This window comes from Rissa tridactyla, chromosome 6, assembly GCF_028500815.1.
Source record: "Rissa tridactyla isolate bRisTri1 chromosome 6, bRisTri1.patW.cur.20221130, whole genome shotgun sequence".
Lineage (NCBI taxonomy): Eukaryota > Metazoa > Chordata > Aves > Charadriiformes > Laridae > Rissa > Rissa tridactyla.
The window spans coordinates 4,088,096-4,104,680 of NC_071471.1; the positions used below are offsets into that span (position 1 = coordinate 4,088,096).

The 16,585-nt window shown below is 38.4% G+C and overlaps 1 protein-coding gene across 13 annotated transcripts in view; it reads right to left on the reverse strand.

The window, feature by feature from the left end:
• The window catches only part of NAALADL2 (N-acetylated alpha-linked acidic dipeptidase like 2), a 647,972-nt gene that overhangs the window by 358,644 nt on the left and 272,743 nt on the right, over positions 1–16,585 (reverse strand). For all 13 annotated transcript variants that reach the window (XR_008467120.1, XR_008467121.1, XM_054206722.1 and 10 more), the window contains one exon: positions 14,962–15,081. Coding sequence is in view for 11 of the 13 variants with exons in the window: in XM_054206722.1 (XP_054062697.1) it covers positions 14,962–15,081 (120 nt within the window). In the remaining 2 variants the exon portion in view is untranslated. The remainder of the gene's footprint in view (positions 1–14,961; positions 15,082–16,585) is intronic.

Here is a 16,585-nt window from a genome sequence, read left to right on the forward strand (position 1 = left end):
AAACTCAATGTTTCAAGAAAGGTATTTTGAATCGCCGATCTCCTAGCAACCAGAAGGCAGCAGAGGCACACGCTTGAGATCAGGTGACAATACAAAGTCTGAGAAATCCTCTCAAGCCATTTGCTCAATTACACTCACAGCTCTGAGTTTCCAAACCTGTGACAGATGTAGTTCTCTCCAACGGCTCTCACTCAGCCTCACTTTTGAGAGATGCAAAAAGAAGAGATGAAGCTTTCTAGGGTGACACCAGTAGCTGTGTAGAACGCAGAGCTGAACTGTGCTCACGCAATGCTAATAAGCGGATACTTGGAGCAATGTACAAACCCTCTTTAATAATAAGATAACCCTGCTCTATTTGCCTCCAGAAATAGCAGATAAAGCACATATTAAAAGCGAAGAATTCAGAGAAGATACTTGTTTTTTACTTAAAAAATGTTTTGCCTATGATGTTTCCTCCATGTATTTCTGCTCTTTAATATTGATGAAATTATGGTATATTGCTTATTTATTCAACGATTAATTCCCATAGCCATATGCTTTCCAGGTCTATATGCAGCTTGTGTTCAACTTCATTTATAATACATAAATTTACTAATACGTACAAGAGTTCTATTGAAGCAGTAGTAAAATTCAAAGCCACATGTTATCACGCTTGTATTACTGACATTATCACTTCATATAATCCTTCTTCCCCTAGTTTCATGAAGCAATAAACATCATGTATTATCCATCAGTATAAAGATCCCAGACGGTTTTTGGCTAGGAAGTCGATGTACGTGGATTTCAAGATAAAGATACCTAGCTTTGTACATAAATAATTACTAGTAAACTGATTTCCAAAATGAAGGCGTATTATTTGTTACCAAATTGACTGAAATGTTAACATGGTACCATTCCAAAGACTTAAGCCAACACCAGAAGATACAAAAGGAAGTGTTGTTTCCTCTTTGAGGACAAGACACACATCTGCTTTTAAATAGGTTAGGGGTTTTGTTGAGGTTTTTTTTAAAGGGGTGTTGGGTTTTTGTTTGATTTTTTTCCTTCCTCTTGGAGTGTAGTTAAAGAATGTAATAACGGCAATGTTAAAGGTGTCTTTTTTCCCTAGCATTTATAAACATCTTCAGAGGCAAACCAAATGATCATGTAACATACCTTGACCATGAGACACCAACTACCCTAATACCCAAAAAAAAGCTTAAAATCTACTTGGTTGTTATTGAAGGAGCACAGACTTCAAAAGCTCTCGTTCTTACTACACTGTCTATTAATGTTGAGGCCAAGAGAAAAAGCTTATCTCTTTCTAATGTCCTCAAAGGGCGAAGACTAGCGCTTAACATGCAGCTGGTACCCTCACCATTTACTCTGCTCTGTTCAGATGTAGACCGAAGCTGGAATATTTTGTGGGTAGTTTGTTATATCCATTTTTGTTTTGCAATAAGTGGTAAGGCATTACCAGAGTTTTAAATACACGCTTTCCCTGCCTTCCCAAATATTCAATTCTGCATGAAGAAATAGTAGGTATGTATCAAGTAGAACTCATCACCACAAGATATTGTAGAGGCAAGTATAAACAGACTCAGAAGTGAAATATACCAATTCATGGAATATTCATGATGACAATTAAATCAGCGCACACACATTATCCACTTCAGGAAGTCACAACGCCAATGTCTGCCATTTTTGGGGAAGGTATACCAAAAAAAATAAAAATTACTTTGTACTTGCTTGGCAACTCATACACCTCCCCTAAGCGTGAGCCATGTCGGGTAAGGGTATCAGGCTGACAGAGCACATTTCTTACGTTATGTTCTCATAGTAAACAATGGAGACTTTTTTCTGGTCAATAAGAACTTCTTGACAGAAGACTTAAGCGGACGATCATTTTGGGTGAGCGATTGTGCACGTCACCATGACAGTTTATGGTAGCAACATTTCAACAATAACAGGACTACGCTGTGGCCATGACCTTATCGTCATATGAGTTTTACCTGAATAAACACCAGACATGGCTTACTTTGCTAAAGGGGACTCGATTCTGTCAAACATACAAAGGAACACACTTAAATATGTTCTTTATATTAAATAAAGGGAGTTTTAATGTGTTTAAAGATAAGGCTGTGTTTCTATATTCTTGCAGAGCAAGAGAAGAATGCTAGAAACTTCACTATCAAGCTTATCTCTCTAGTGAGAAATAAACTTTGTCATGTTAATAATCAAACTAAATTTGTCATTAAAACATAGGTTTTCCAAAAATTAAATAATGCATTCTAAGTTTTATTCTGCTTGTTTGCCAAACAGAAAAAGGGAGAAATAGGATGCTTAAGCTACTCTTCCCCTCTTACCACTGCTATCACTGAGCTTTGAACAATTCTGCACTTTTGGTAGGTCAGAAGCAATCCTGATTTTCTGAATCAGTATGCCTTGAAACGATTTCATTTTCAACGAAAATAAAGCACTTTGAGTGGGAACGATAGATTTAGTCCTTGCAACGTTCAATGAATCTGTGCAGCACTCACATCAAAATTCATCCCGGTCAGACCTACTTGCAAACAATACAAATCAATAAATAATCATTTTAATAAAAATCTCATTTAAAAATGCAAAAGTATATTTGAGACTCACTTTACACTTGCAAAGGGTACAAGTTTTCCAGAAAAAAAGTAATGTAAAAATGTGCAGATGGAAACAAAACACTACAGGCATTTGCAAACAAATTATATTGTATATACTGTGTTGCACACAAAATAAATTTCTGTGTATGAGAGCCTCACATGCATTTTTTTTTTAAATGCTAAGATGTCGGCCTCTGGTAATTAGCTGATTTCTGATGAATTGCATTACACTGAAAAGGAACAAAATGTAAATTAAATCCTCCGTAGTGAAAATTTCTGTACTTTTATCACAGAAAAGTGTCACCCTTCCAACCCCATTTGTTGACTTCCAACCCCATTTTGTTGACTTGCCATGTTTTAAAGATGCTCCCCTTAATGCCAAGTGTGAAGCACCGAGTAAATATGATACATTATTATTTTTTAGACCTTTCAAAACAAGAAAGATATACAGACTGTTTTGAATGGGATTACGACTACATTCAATTCTTATGCAGAAAAAGGAGGCCAGGTCACAATTCTCCTAATGCATTCCAAATGTCTTCCCTGCATCTCATTTTCATGGTTCGTGTACAGCACCTTACAGCAGAGACAACTTGCATTGCCAGGCACAGCACGAGCCCATAAAGCCTGCGTAAGCCTCAATGTTTATCCGATATTGGATCCAACGTTATCACACGTTTATGTGATCAACTGCATTGCTAACAGAACCTGAAATGAAGATGGCACACGCGGTTATTGAGACAGCAAGGTCTACAGGACTAACTAATTTCTAATCCGTCATAAAGATTTCTTAAACCTGGTATCCAAGAGTCGCCTGAACCTAGTAGATTTGGACTTGCCTTTTTCTCTGATACTCTATAATATGGTAAACAGGAATGGGACATGGTCAGGTGGTTAAGTGGATTAAATGTTATCGTTTTTCCTCTGAGATCACAGCAGGAGGCCTGACTGAAATGAGTTGTCAGGTAAGCCCCCCAATGGACATTTTATATCACAAAACCATCACGTAGAACTGAATACTGATACAAAAGGCAATATAGTCAGTTCCAACTCCAGGGAAAACCAAGATTGACTTAGAAGTGAAAAATAAGCTTCCTTCTTATTGAAAGGGTGGTCTCTCTAGGACACCTCAAGGTCACTTCTGAGGCTGCATGGTAAGAGTTCTTATGATGCCCGCATAATAACTTACAGTGGAAAAAACATAAATAACAGGTTCGACTGTCAGTGCAGGCACTCCTCCAACCTTCACAACATGCAAATACTCTGTCCTCCAGCTAAAATATTACCTGTACCTAGACATAACTGTGCGCTGTGCTGACAAACCTCAGCCAGTGCACATTCTACCACCCTTTACAATTACAACGTGGGGGGTTTGATTTGGTTGGTTGGTTGCTGGTTTTGGTTTGTTTTTTTGGTTTTTTTTTAATCTGATGAAGAACCTAATTTTTATAGAAATTTGAAGTGTAAGAGCGATGTGAAATATTGAACTATTAATGAAAAACATTACTAGGTATTATATGGCACCCAAAGCCAATTTAGGAAAGCAGCCCCCAGTTTTAACTTAAGGTACCAGTGACTGAGATCATGCGACCTTTCTTTTGTTTTCTCTCCCAATGAACATCAGGAAGCTCAGGTGTCTTTTTGTACGCAACATCTTTCATTGACCATTTGCATCAAAAAACATCAAACCTCATGCTTTTTAATAAAAAAAAAAATTAAAAAAAAAATCAATCACCGTTAAGTGATCACAAATCCAACTTCAATTATGGAAAAAATAATTGCTCTCAGAAAATTGCTTAGAAGATATTCTATACAAAAAAAACCAAAACACAACCAAACAAAAAAAACCCCACAAAAACCCCACACACAAAACCCCAACCCACTTAAAAACATCAGGAAATAGCAGGATAACATATACTTTGAAGCAAGTTGCCATTTACTTAGAGCTAGATCTAGAGAACACAGAAAAGATAAGTTTCACTTTGTTGCACCTGTTGCTCTCTGTGAATTACTTATTCCGACCTAAAGACAAATGAAAATGCCCGAGTTCTCACATTGAAATGCACAATCTTTTCCTGTTAAGTGAAAATATGTTCATTGTGGAAGAATTGCCTTCGGCACAGAAGGTTAGTTTAACGTTTTGGCAATCGAAACGAAATACTTCCAAGTGGCTATTGCTGTACTTGCAAAGCGGGTGCCGGTTGTATTTGGAATGATGAACTTGGTTCAAATTCATGCTCAGGCATCACGAGGCCCAAATGGCTAAGAGTGAAATTTTTACTTTGGTGTTCTACGGCTTCTTCAGCATTATATAAAGAAAGAGAAACTGAAAAAATACAATGCTAAAAACCACACAACTCCACAAAAAAAAGACCTCCCCAAATCCTGAGGATAAGCAGTTATATATTTTATCCAGCTACGTTCCACAAAATCCAACTACAGAAGATCTGAAAAGACTGCATCCAATAACCCTAGGGAAAATAATAAAAAACTTGCATGGGCTATAGAATGTAAAGTATCAAAACCGAGTTCCACTGATGCCAGGGAAAAGGCTGGCTATCAGCGTTCAGCACGACCACCCTTCTACTCAGAGTTCTGATACAATGCAACTACAGGTGTATTTGAAAAGGCAGAATTCAGATTTTCAGACAGAAATCACAAGTGCAGATTTTGTGAACCAGTTCTCACAGATGAGTCTCTAAAGCCACGCAGAACAAATGCAAATCAAACCAAGGTGTGGATCTGGCTGTAGGAGCAGCTTCAAAGCTGGTTCTATTCAGAGAACACCGGGATACTGAACCATTTTTTTCTTAAAAACACGGCACAAAAATCGTTCCTCAGTTGAGTAATCTGTGACATCCTGGTTTATCAAATAAAACATTCATTCTAGGAGCAGAACTAATTACTTCCATAATCTCTTAAATAAGGTTTTACATAAATAAATACTTTGTTCAACAATAATGACTTTTGATACCTTTCAAATCAGTTCGTAGACAAGTACATAAACTGATTATCAAGAAGAAATTACTGTGAAACAAGAGAAAAAGACCTAAGAGAGCATAACAAGGCCAGAAAATAGTCATAACTTCTTTTTAATAAAATAATAAACCAGTAACTACTACAGAACATGCCATAAAATTCAAACCCACTACAGCATGAGGGGAATACTTAAAAAACCTTTGTTGCCTGAAGAAAGACCTTTTTCTCTAGTCACTATTCCAGAAAATGTAAAATAACCATCATGTACAGTACTGGTCTGTACTTAGCCTTTGCAGAGTTGTTCAAGTGGGCAGTGCTGAGGATTAATGGCACGGGTTGCCGTGCTCCTCCTAGCCCAGGGGCTGGCACTTTCAAAGAACCAAAGGGCTGAGAGATCTGCTCTGGCAGGATGAGATTTTATATATTCACCCCTCATCCAACTCAAAGCTCCTGTACCTTCCATTTTCTTTTTCACTTTCTCAGCTGTTGTTGAAATCAAACAGCATGTGCTGGAAACACAAAATGAAAAAAAAAGGCCCAGATAATTTGTCTCTCACGGGCTCTTTTGTGAAGCCCAAACTCAGCTAATCTGAAGGGCCAGCTCAATTAGCAGCTTGGGTATAAAAAAATGCCTGTAATTCCCCATATAAGCAGCAGCAAAAGTGCCAATACCACTTGCAGAAGTATGGCTAGTGCTTCTGCAGAAAGAGCAAATTCAAAAGGTTTAGATTTTACGATGGAAAGACAAAGCGTGTAAGTCTTTCCTGTTGCCCTCCACAGGAGTAGCTGATCAGCTGCGTGGATATAAGGCTCCGAGGTACAAACTGAGGCAACGGATTTCTTTGCTCAGCTCTGCCTCAGAACAATTGCCTCCCAGCAAAGCCATTTCACTTGACTTTGCACCATTTATCAGGAGACTGCACTCAGACAGTAAATTGGATGATTGCATTTACTACTCGCTTTTTAAGGGCTTGATAAAATAGAAAATTATGCTTGGGCTTCACACCTCTAAAATCTGACAAGAGCTTCAGAAGACCCCAGAATGAAATTTTTATGAGTCAGCCATACTCGGTTTCTGAATGGAAGCCACTTACGGTCTCACCCAATTTAAGCCTATTGTACTAAAAGGAGGAGACCTGCTATAAAACGGCCAGCCCTTTCCCTCAGGAAATAGGGATTCATAATGGGAGCTGGAATAATTTTTCAAAGGATGCATTTAATATATGTAGTGAATGTGCAATTAAACACCCAATTGAGTATATGAATATTTAGAATTATTTTCCCCAGAGAAAATTAAGTGCTCAGTGTTACTGAAGATAACGGGACCCAGTCAAGTAGCTAAGAAATCAGCGTTTGATTCAGCAGGGGGACTTCGGGCACTTCTGTATCAATCCAGAAGAGAAGGAGAGAATAAGAATGACAGCTGGGAATACAAGTATGTCTGCAGAACAGTGATGACTTCTCAAAACGTTCAGGCAAAATTCTGCGGCATCAGAAATGCAGAATAATCGATATCTACTTTTGCTCATTAACTTACATGTCCCCTCGTTTACTCTGCTAATAGCACATTTCTCCTTCCATTCAAACAAATCCAGGGTTTTGTAATTGAGAAGGCAATGAGTAATAACCAAAAGTCCTTTTACTGATGCAACCAAAATGTTAATTACTTGAGAATATTGACAAGTTGTGCTACAATTATGCTTCCTTCCAGACATCAATTGCTTTTCTCCTACCCCAGCCCCCACATAGCCTTCTTACTGCTCACAAGAGCAAACTACTTTCCCCATTTATACCATATATAAAGAAGACATTCTCACTCTACTGTTATTTACTGCAGCGCACCTGACTAAAGGGATAAAAGAGCGAATTTTTTTCAAGTATTTCATATTCATCTGGACTGGATTTATAAGTGCACTGGCATTGTTTCACTCGTAGGTGGGACAGGTCACAGTACATCATCCTGCAAATGCTGGATTAAGTACGAGGAAAACTGACACGCTCAGTTTAAATTATTCTGGGTAGTAACAGCTTTCTAGGAACTGAACAATAGACCTCAGCATGATTTGGTTCCAATCAGCAATACAAAACCACTCTTTCGACTTCTTTTTTTAATCATCAACTATAGATTTCCGAGGTCAGTATCATTGCTCCATTTTCTTTCCCATAGTACCTCACACAGAGGGGGGAAAAGAAGTATCAGAATCGGTACTTTAATTATTTTTTTTTTTAAGTTACGTTTTAAACTAAGTTTACCAATAAAAATGTAAAATATGACTTCAGGATGAAGCATGAAGTGATAAATTTGTGCAGAGAGACTTGTTTTAACTCCGGTACGTGTACTCAGTGGGCTGGGGGTGGATTTCTTTGTCAGCCCCACACAGAAAAGATTTACGGTGTGGAGGCAGGGTGTCTCCGGGCTTCTCTAATTAGCTGTTATGGCTGTTCCTTCTCTTCAAAAGGACAAGAAAGCATTGTTCTCAGTCAGAGCCGGAGGAATATAACTGAGAACTATGTCTACCAATTTCATACACTTTTGGATGAAGGAAGGCCCGTGGTCCTTCTTCGAAACAAACGTAAATTTTCTCAATAGTCACTGAAGAGCAAAAGAGCACAATAGCTTGGGCATCATTCCAGGAATCGTGAAATCAGGAAAAGGTAAATAGGTGACTAAGAGAGTCATTCAAAACACAGGATTGATGGCAGTGCACATAAACAAGTACATAAACAGCTTTTTGGTACAGACTATTGTCCGGTAAGTTTTTTGAAGGCCTTGGTTCAGAATTTTCTTACATAGGAAGCAGAAAAAGAAATTAACAGGGAGCCTTCTTTAGACTGGATTATATCTAATAGATTAAAGAAGCTGTTTGAGGAGGGGGAAGGATAAGAACACAAATACACTAGATTCAACCTTTGGCGGGCAAAAAAAATGGATAAAGTAAAAGCAGTAAAAGCAACTAACTTTGGAGGGAATCTCCTATAGACCGAGGGGAAACAAAGGCTAAGGAAAAAGGACCACAGAGCAAGTAGTAATTCCTTGAAGACAAAGTAAGAACCAGCATATTTTGTAGGAATATAATTTGGCTAAATAGCAAACTCTGCATCGACAAATCTGATCATTACCAATCAATCTGAACTCAACTTGGATGATTCAAGAGGAACTCTCAGGATTTGGGGAATCGAGATTTTAACAGGATGATAAATCAGAGAAAACCTGAGAAACAGGATGCTATTCAAGGACGTGTTACTAGATGATCCCTTCAGATCCAGATCTCCAAGTCTAGTTTTATACGCATCTATAACTTTTATCCATACTCAAATTGGCTCAGATTTTAAAGAAGGGTTTTGGGAGGGGACGTAATATCATTAAAAATTCCATAGCATTCACATGGGAAATGGGCATATAAAGACTTAAGCGCCTTGAAAAAAAATTCCATCCTACAAAAAAACCCAAAACACAGTGTCCTTAATAATGAAATGCATATAAAGTGTTGAATTTTGCTAAAAAACATTTTGTTCAATATAGTTTATATATATTTATATAGCACACTGTATGTATATACTCATATGTATATACATATACACATACATAACGTGTATATACAAGGGAGGGAAAGAGAGAGAGTCCTAATTAAACGGACATTTAAAATGTAATCTTCATAGTTGTATGTGATAGCCATAAAAAGTACCAAAGGGAAAGAAATAAACAATGTAGGCAGTAGAAGTCAAATGACTTTTTCCAAAGTAAACTTATTTAAAAGCTAACACAGTTATTAAATAGAAGCCTTTTTGCAAATTGCCTTTATTCTGGGAATCTTTAATATTTTCCATTTAGTAAATCCTTATCCATAAGTGCCTGCCAATAACCTCTGCATAAACATGCAAGCATCCACATTTCCAAACTCTATGACAGTTAAAAAGCAATTTTATGAATATTTATGAAAGCAGTAAATTATTAAAATAAATTTAGATATTTACACATTAGAACAACATCTTCATTTAATGGATGTGGAAGAAATGTTAATATGTGAACATTTTAAAGATGAAGTGGTTTGGCCTTCAGGGCTTTTGTTACTCTATTAAAAGTTAATTTAGGACAGAAATTATGGCTTTTTCTTGAATCCCAACCCCAGAAGATTAAATCACGATCAAGACTCACACCATTTTTCAAAAAATGAATCTGATGATGGTTATTTGCAGAGGTTGGATACTGAAACTACTGCAGAGCTCTCCCTGAAAAAAAAGCCTCCTGTGGCTTCTTTTCTGTGCTCACGGTGGTGACAGACTCACACCAGCTTTAGGGCAGAGGCGCTGGGTGCTAGTGAGGTGGTGGCATCCATCTTTCTGTCACCACACATTTTATACTACGGGAATATGTTTCTTGTCTAAAAATACAGCAGAGCAACTTGAGTTGCCTTTCTCAAGAAGGCGTTCTACATCACAGAGTGATTTCCTTAGTCACTAGTAATAAATTCCATCATCTTTCCCCACATTTACGTATCCTCCTGATTCAAGGACATTTGTGAGTCTGCTCTGACTTCCTGGCTACTGGAGTTCACCAGTGATCCCAATAACCTCAGTTCCACCAAACAGGAATTTTCCTTGTAGCCAAAACACCAGAAGACCGGCATTTTCAATCTGAAGGCGTGAGGAAGCAACTCTTCTACCTTTTTTACGGTAGTTAATTCCAGAACTTGTGCTTCACTTCTGTTCTACATTTGTCTCCTTTCAGCTTTTTCCTCAGGAAAGTTTTTCTTCTTAATCCAGTCCCCTCTTTATTCAGAAACAATCCAGCTCCTAGAATTCTCTCAAACTAGTCACAAGGAGTAGCCATAGTAGTTTAAAATTTTTTATTCTGTCAGTTATTCAGGACTGTGAATTATTCTGGGTAAAGAGACAGAGATTACCAGCATCATGGCCATGCCAGGTCAATGCATCACTCCCCATGCGCTTCACTCCTCAGTCCGCTCGTTTAGCTGGGCTGGTACAAGCAACCGTCACGCCAGGTGCTGGGAGTATTAAATTCCTAAACCTTTCCGCTGCATTTGATAATTACTCTGCCTTTGCCATACTGCAACTTGCTCCAGCCCTTGAAGCATTTCTACCATTCTTTTCTCCCACTTTTAATATTAATTTTATAGTAGGCTACATAGTCTTGCCCCCTTACTGATCTTAATAGTGCCATGTCAATGGTTAAACCCCTTTCTAAATCTCCACTCTGATTTATACACACTTAATACATATCCCTTTTTTACCTATTCTTTTTATCACAGCAATGCAAGCTCTACCTGGGTTTTTTTCCCCCCAGAGTCAACGCTCTTTTTGATACTTTGCCCTGCTATAAAGGTAGGGTCCATGTTCTTTCTTTTTTTATGTACGACTTACACATGGCTATAGCAACATACTCTTTATTTGAAAAGGTCCAGCTTAAAGGACGGAGATGTGTCTGTGTGGCTCTGCCGATCCTCTAGGCAATGTGCCCGCTGCCATAGCTGCTGCCCCTCCTGCCCTGCTCAGGTACTACGTTCTGTTTCAGTGGAACAGAAATACAACACTCCCAGTAAAATCTGAAAATCATACTCAATTACAAAAATAACCTAAGGTCAGATTTCTACAAATTTTGTTCTCGCAAAGCAGCTTAAATTTATGAACCTTACGAAATTCTATTGGAATTAACCACATTAAATGATTCAACTGCATATTCTAACAGCACATTAACTTCAGGCTTTTCTGTATATCTCCAAATTCCCTGTACATTCCGGTTCCAAGTTGCTCCGAGCTCTGAACCCTGTCTGGTGTTTTCAGTGTGTCTGAAGACATGAGAGATGGCCCTAGTCTGAAAGACTGGAGGTAGAAGCTCCAATTTATTTCCAACCTTGATCCTCCCCCAAATTTTGTACCCTACCCAATCCCCATAAAATACCAAACCAAACTTCTACAGCAAAAATATTGTCAGTAATACAATTATTTTTCCAAATAGTCAAATTCCCATCACTTGGGCTTATTTCTATAAATTATCCCCTTGTACATCAAGCTGTTTTCTACCAGCACATACTTCTTTCTCTTCGTGTGATATAAAGACTAAAGAAATGTTGTTCAGTTTTCATGGTGAGTTTTCTGCCAGCAGCAGTTTATTATTTCTTTCAGGCTTTTTCCAATGGACTCAACATGGAGAGAAAGAACAGTTGAGATTTTTTTTTAAAAAAAAAAAGGCAAATTAAAAACACAAAAGGGGAAAATAGAAAAACCACGTGAAAAACAGCAGTTGATGACAGCAGTAAAAGAGAGAGAGGCAAAAAGCATACCCACGTGAGGGAAAATGCAAAGCTGAAAAATAGAGACGTGATCAGAAACTCGGTTATGAAGATGAAACCTTGGTGCAGGATCTATGTCCCGGTTTGGACACAAAGCCAGAGTGAGACACTTGTATAATATAAAGTAATAACAATGAGAAATTAAAGAACATTAAAATGTGAAAAACACAAGTTAAATACAGAAATCTAGAAAGAAAAACAGTAAAAAAAAAAAATATATATATATAGTGACAGGTCTGTTATGAACTAGTGTTCTGTTTTAATGTGATGTAAAACCAAGCACGTGGAAGACTGAGATAAGGAAAATATAGGCAGAGGGAAGCATCTGCTGAAACAGAAATATGAGACTCAGTAAGTACAGAAACATAAACATTAGGGGGAAAAACAGACACAAAATGTGGATTCAGTAGCGAGATATTGGGCTCATTTAAACCAGCACGACTTGCTGTTTAAGGCAATCTTTCTCTTCCATTTCAAAGGTTCCTTATGAAAGACGACTCTATTTCTGATATCTGCCTACATATTTTCTCGTACTGTTAATAGCTTACAATTATTTCGCAGCCAAAGAAACACAATTTATATTCTAAAAAAAAGACAGTTTACAACCTCAAAAAGAAGACAGAACAAATAAAGGGCAAACTTCCCACCTGTGTGAGCAGAACACAGCAAGTAGGTTTGGGCAGTTGTATTTTTAGCTCAGATCCCGAGCACGCACGTTCAAAGTCCATCTCCTGATCATACCACACTTAGGCTCATATTGTGTAATTTGCACTCGGAATGTGCAAAATGGGTTCTTTTGGAATAGCAGATGAGCACCAAAATGTGGTATGTGGCTAATTCGTGGCTAATACACCTCAGCCACCAATTGGCGTTTAATTCTTGGGACCAGACTACAACCAACCCAAACTAAAAGTCCCCGAGATGCGCCCTGTTCTCAGCTCCAATTCTTTTTCCCTGCTCCTTCGGGCTGCACTATTTGCTAATTTAGACATAGTAAGTGCTTAGAAGAACACAAATTAAATCAGTAAAAAGTCCATCTCGTAGACACTTTAGAGAATGCTATTACAAACTTTGCATCTTTATCAAATTCCTACTTTATGAGCCCAAATTGCTATTTCATTGGTTTTGACAGTTAGTGGTGAAACACAGTGTAAGATCTATCGGTGGAAATGATGCACAACAGCCAAGTTCCAACAATGATAACTGACCTTTCACAGGCGTAATTAGATTGCATCTAAATAATTCAAATAAACAGCTAAAGCTACTCAGTTGAAAACGGAATTTTTATTGAGACAAATATTATTCCCATAGAAAAAAAAAATATTAAATGGTTATTTTCTGAACCTGTGTTGTGGTCCCGACTGTGCTTTCTATAGCTGATGGAGCAGATCCTGATTCTCTTAATTATAAGATCTGGAGTTACTCTTCTTTTATAATTGCTTTTGGGAATTGGGAATGAATTGTTTAAATATTTATTGGGCTAGTGTATTTTCTGAAAGGCAAAACAGCCTTTTTGTTTATAAAATATTTGCAATAGATGGCAGTTGCTTGACATTTAGAGTGTAAATGTGATTTCTATGTTGAGTCTATTATGTCTAATGAACAAGTGGATTGGTGAGCTCCATCTCTGCGCTCTCTGCCAGCGCGGGCGCTGGAGGAGAAAGAACGGACACACACACCTACGCACATCCCTCTCCACGCATAATTGCAACCAAAGAAGGAAGGAGTGAGCAGAAGAAAAACATGATTCTTGTTCTAAACTGGTGGTAACCCATCCGTAGTCCAGTAAATCCTAGTGGTTTTGCAGGAGTGACTGATCATTAATGGGAAGGGGAATAAATGTCTATCTGTGTATCTCAGAGTAGTCTGCTAGAGAACAAGTCCTGTGAGGAGCGGTTGAGGGAGCTGGGGGTGTTCAGCCTGGAGAAGAGGAGGCTGAGGGGAGACCTTCTCGCTCCCTACAGATCCCTGAAAGGAGGGGGTAGCCGGGGGGAGTCAGTCTCTTCTCCCAAGGAACAGACGATGGGACAAGAGGGAACGGCCTCAAGTTGGGCCAGGGAAGGTTTAGATTGGATATTAGGAAAAATTTCTACACCAAAAGGGTTATCAAACATTGGACCAGGCTGCCCAGGGAAGTGGTGGAATCACCATCCCTGGAGGTATTTAAAACACAGGCAGATGTGGTGCTGAGGAACAGGGTTTAGTGGTGGACTTGGCAGTGTTAGGTTGATGGTTGGACTCGATCTGAAAGGTCCCTTCCAACCTAGACAGTTCTATGGTTCCATTCTATGCTTACCCATTTTACAGAGCAGAAAACACCACAGAACTTAATATTCTTTTCCAACTGTCAGTCCCCTACTCCCCTCTGAGGTGGTACGGACCGCAAGGTGCAAAGACAAATTCTCCACAGAGCAAGGCTATGTTAGATCATGATAAAATCAAGTTACAATGTCATTTCTTAAACAAATCCCTAAACTACTGGTTACTACCTCGCAACCTCAGTGCTGGCAGCGGCACACCTGCAGCAAGGCCCAAAGCGCTGAGCTTCAGACACAGCCCAGCAGGGCTGGAAAGACCAGGAGAAGCCTGATGGCAGGTGAGCACATCCCGTGCTCTGCCTCCTCTCCCAGCGCGCTCAAACAATGGCCCACAGCCACCTACTACACACATTTATTCATAAACAAAAGATTTCGGTGCAGTGTTACACGTACATTTTTAGCAGACACGGATCCAACTATTCCTGATCTCAGTTGCCTTTTTTTCCCCCCACCTTATGCTTTATTATTTCTTTTAAGGATTTACCTATTTGCCAAAAGGCTTATAGTACGCCCGGAGAAAATCTGGCCTACTACTGGGGCACTGTAAGATACGCAGCAAACTAAATAACCGTAGGACATAAAAGGTGCCGCAGATCAAAGTGGCTAGTATTAAGGAAGAATCTGAACACCAGTAAATCCTGACTTTTGGGGACAGAATGAGACAGTTCATGTTTTGGTATTTTGAACCTGAAAAAACCCAAATAAATAATTCAGCAGAAGTGCAACAAGCATTTGACTAACCTTATAGAGCAAAGGTGATTGTCCTAGCTTCAGAAGTGCAATTTTTTTGGTCACATTTGTAATGGCTTGAATCCGGATCAAGTCTTCCACGGTCCCGTACTGTATATCAACAAGTTCTGCCTGCAAAGAGAAGACAAAGTTCAGGCTATAACTATTATCACGCATCCTTGAGGGTGCTCCTTCCACAGAAACAAAGTTGTTTGCGTAAGTACCAGCACCTGAGCAGAGTTCTGCAATTACCTTACCCCCACCTCCTAATCGGGAATACCTGTAATAACAAAGACCTTGAGAATTCAATCTGACAGATAGAGTTATATCTTTCCAGTTTTCATTCACAATTCAACAGCTGCGATAAAAACCCAATGCTTTTTTGCCAGTGGTTATAAGAAGTGGCGCTGGCTGTGATGAGAATTTCCCTTCGTTAGCTACAGGAATATATTTAAAACCATGTAATGGATACCAATTCACTTCTGTTTTTTTTTTTTTTCTTAAAAGGAATCAGAGTCTTGTAAAGCATTTCAGAAAATGAGTGAATGATTATACTGGTCACTTACAAAATCATACAGATAATACATACTCTACCAACATGCAGTTTTATTACGTGCTCTTATATGATTCCTAAGCAGCCTTACCTGAACTACTGAAGTATTTTCTTATAATCCATCAGTTATCCGAGTATTACACTCGGATAACCACAGCGATAACAAACTACACTGCTCTCACATGTAAAATTTTCTCTTAATACATATTTTTAAATTATTGCCAACTAAATTAAAAGTGTTTAGAGCATGAAGATCTTCAGCTCTTCAGTTAGGACGTTGCAAGAATACGGAGTAAAGGTCTAAGTTATTATTAAGCGTCAAGCATTGGTAGTGACGGAGAAACACTTCAAGATGTGCTTTCAAGGATTTTAGATAGATATATAAAAATATGTATTTTATATACATATATATAATTTAAGAATGACCAAGGGCATCTTTCTCACACATTCATAGCAATAAATTCCAGTGAAGACCAACTACGAAGATCATCAGTCTTGTACGCTGTTATTTTAGAATGTCATGAAGCTCTCAGGACACCACCAAGGACATTTGGGAACCTCTAAATCCCTACACAGAGAGTTCACATAAAACACAAATACACGAAGACACAAGAATATTACATGAGTGTTTAAAAATTAAAATAAGAGGAGCAGTACAAGATGGCAAAGTTTCTCTTTCAGTTCAGTTTTGGTAGCTTAGGCATGGACTCACGGCCAAAGGCGACAGTTCTGATTTTGGGCATCTCTACCCAAACTGTTTAAATTCCACCAACAGTTGTTCTGGATACGTAGGATGTGTGAAATTTTACTTGATTCCTGAACACGAGTATTTCAGGAAAGTGTTTATCCTTATAGAACTGTATCTGAATATTTTGTCTGAGTTTGCACCTCAACATTTAAGTTGAAATCATACAAAAATTTTGCCAAGGTTCCTGTCTCCTTAAATGTATTCTTTTAAATTTTAAAGTTAGCAGGTTTCTAAGTCTCTAACATGTCATCAGTGCCGTATAAACCAAGTATTGAGAAAGGTCAGCCAAAGTTATAAAACGCTTCTGAAACAGGGAAACATCAGATTTAACACCA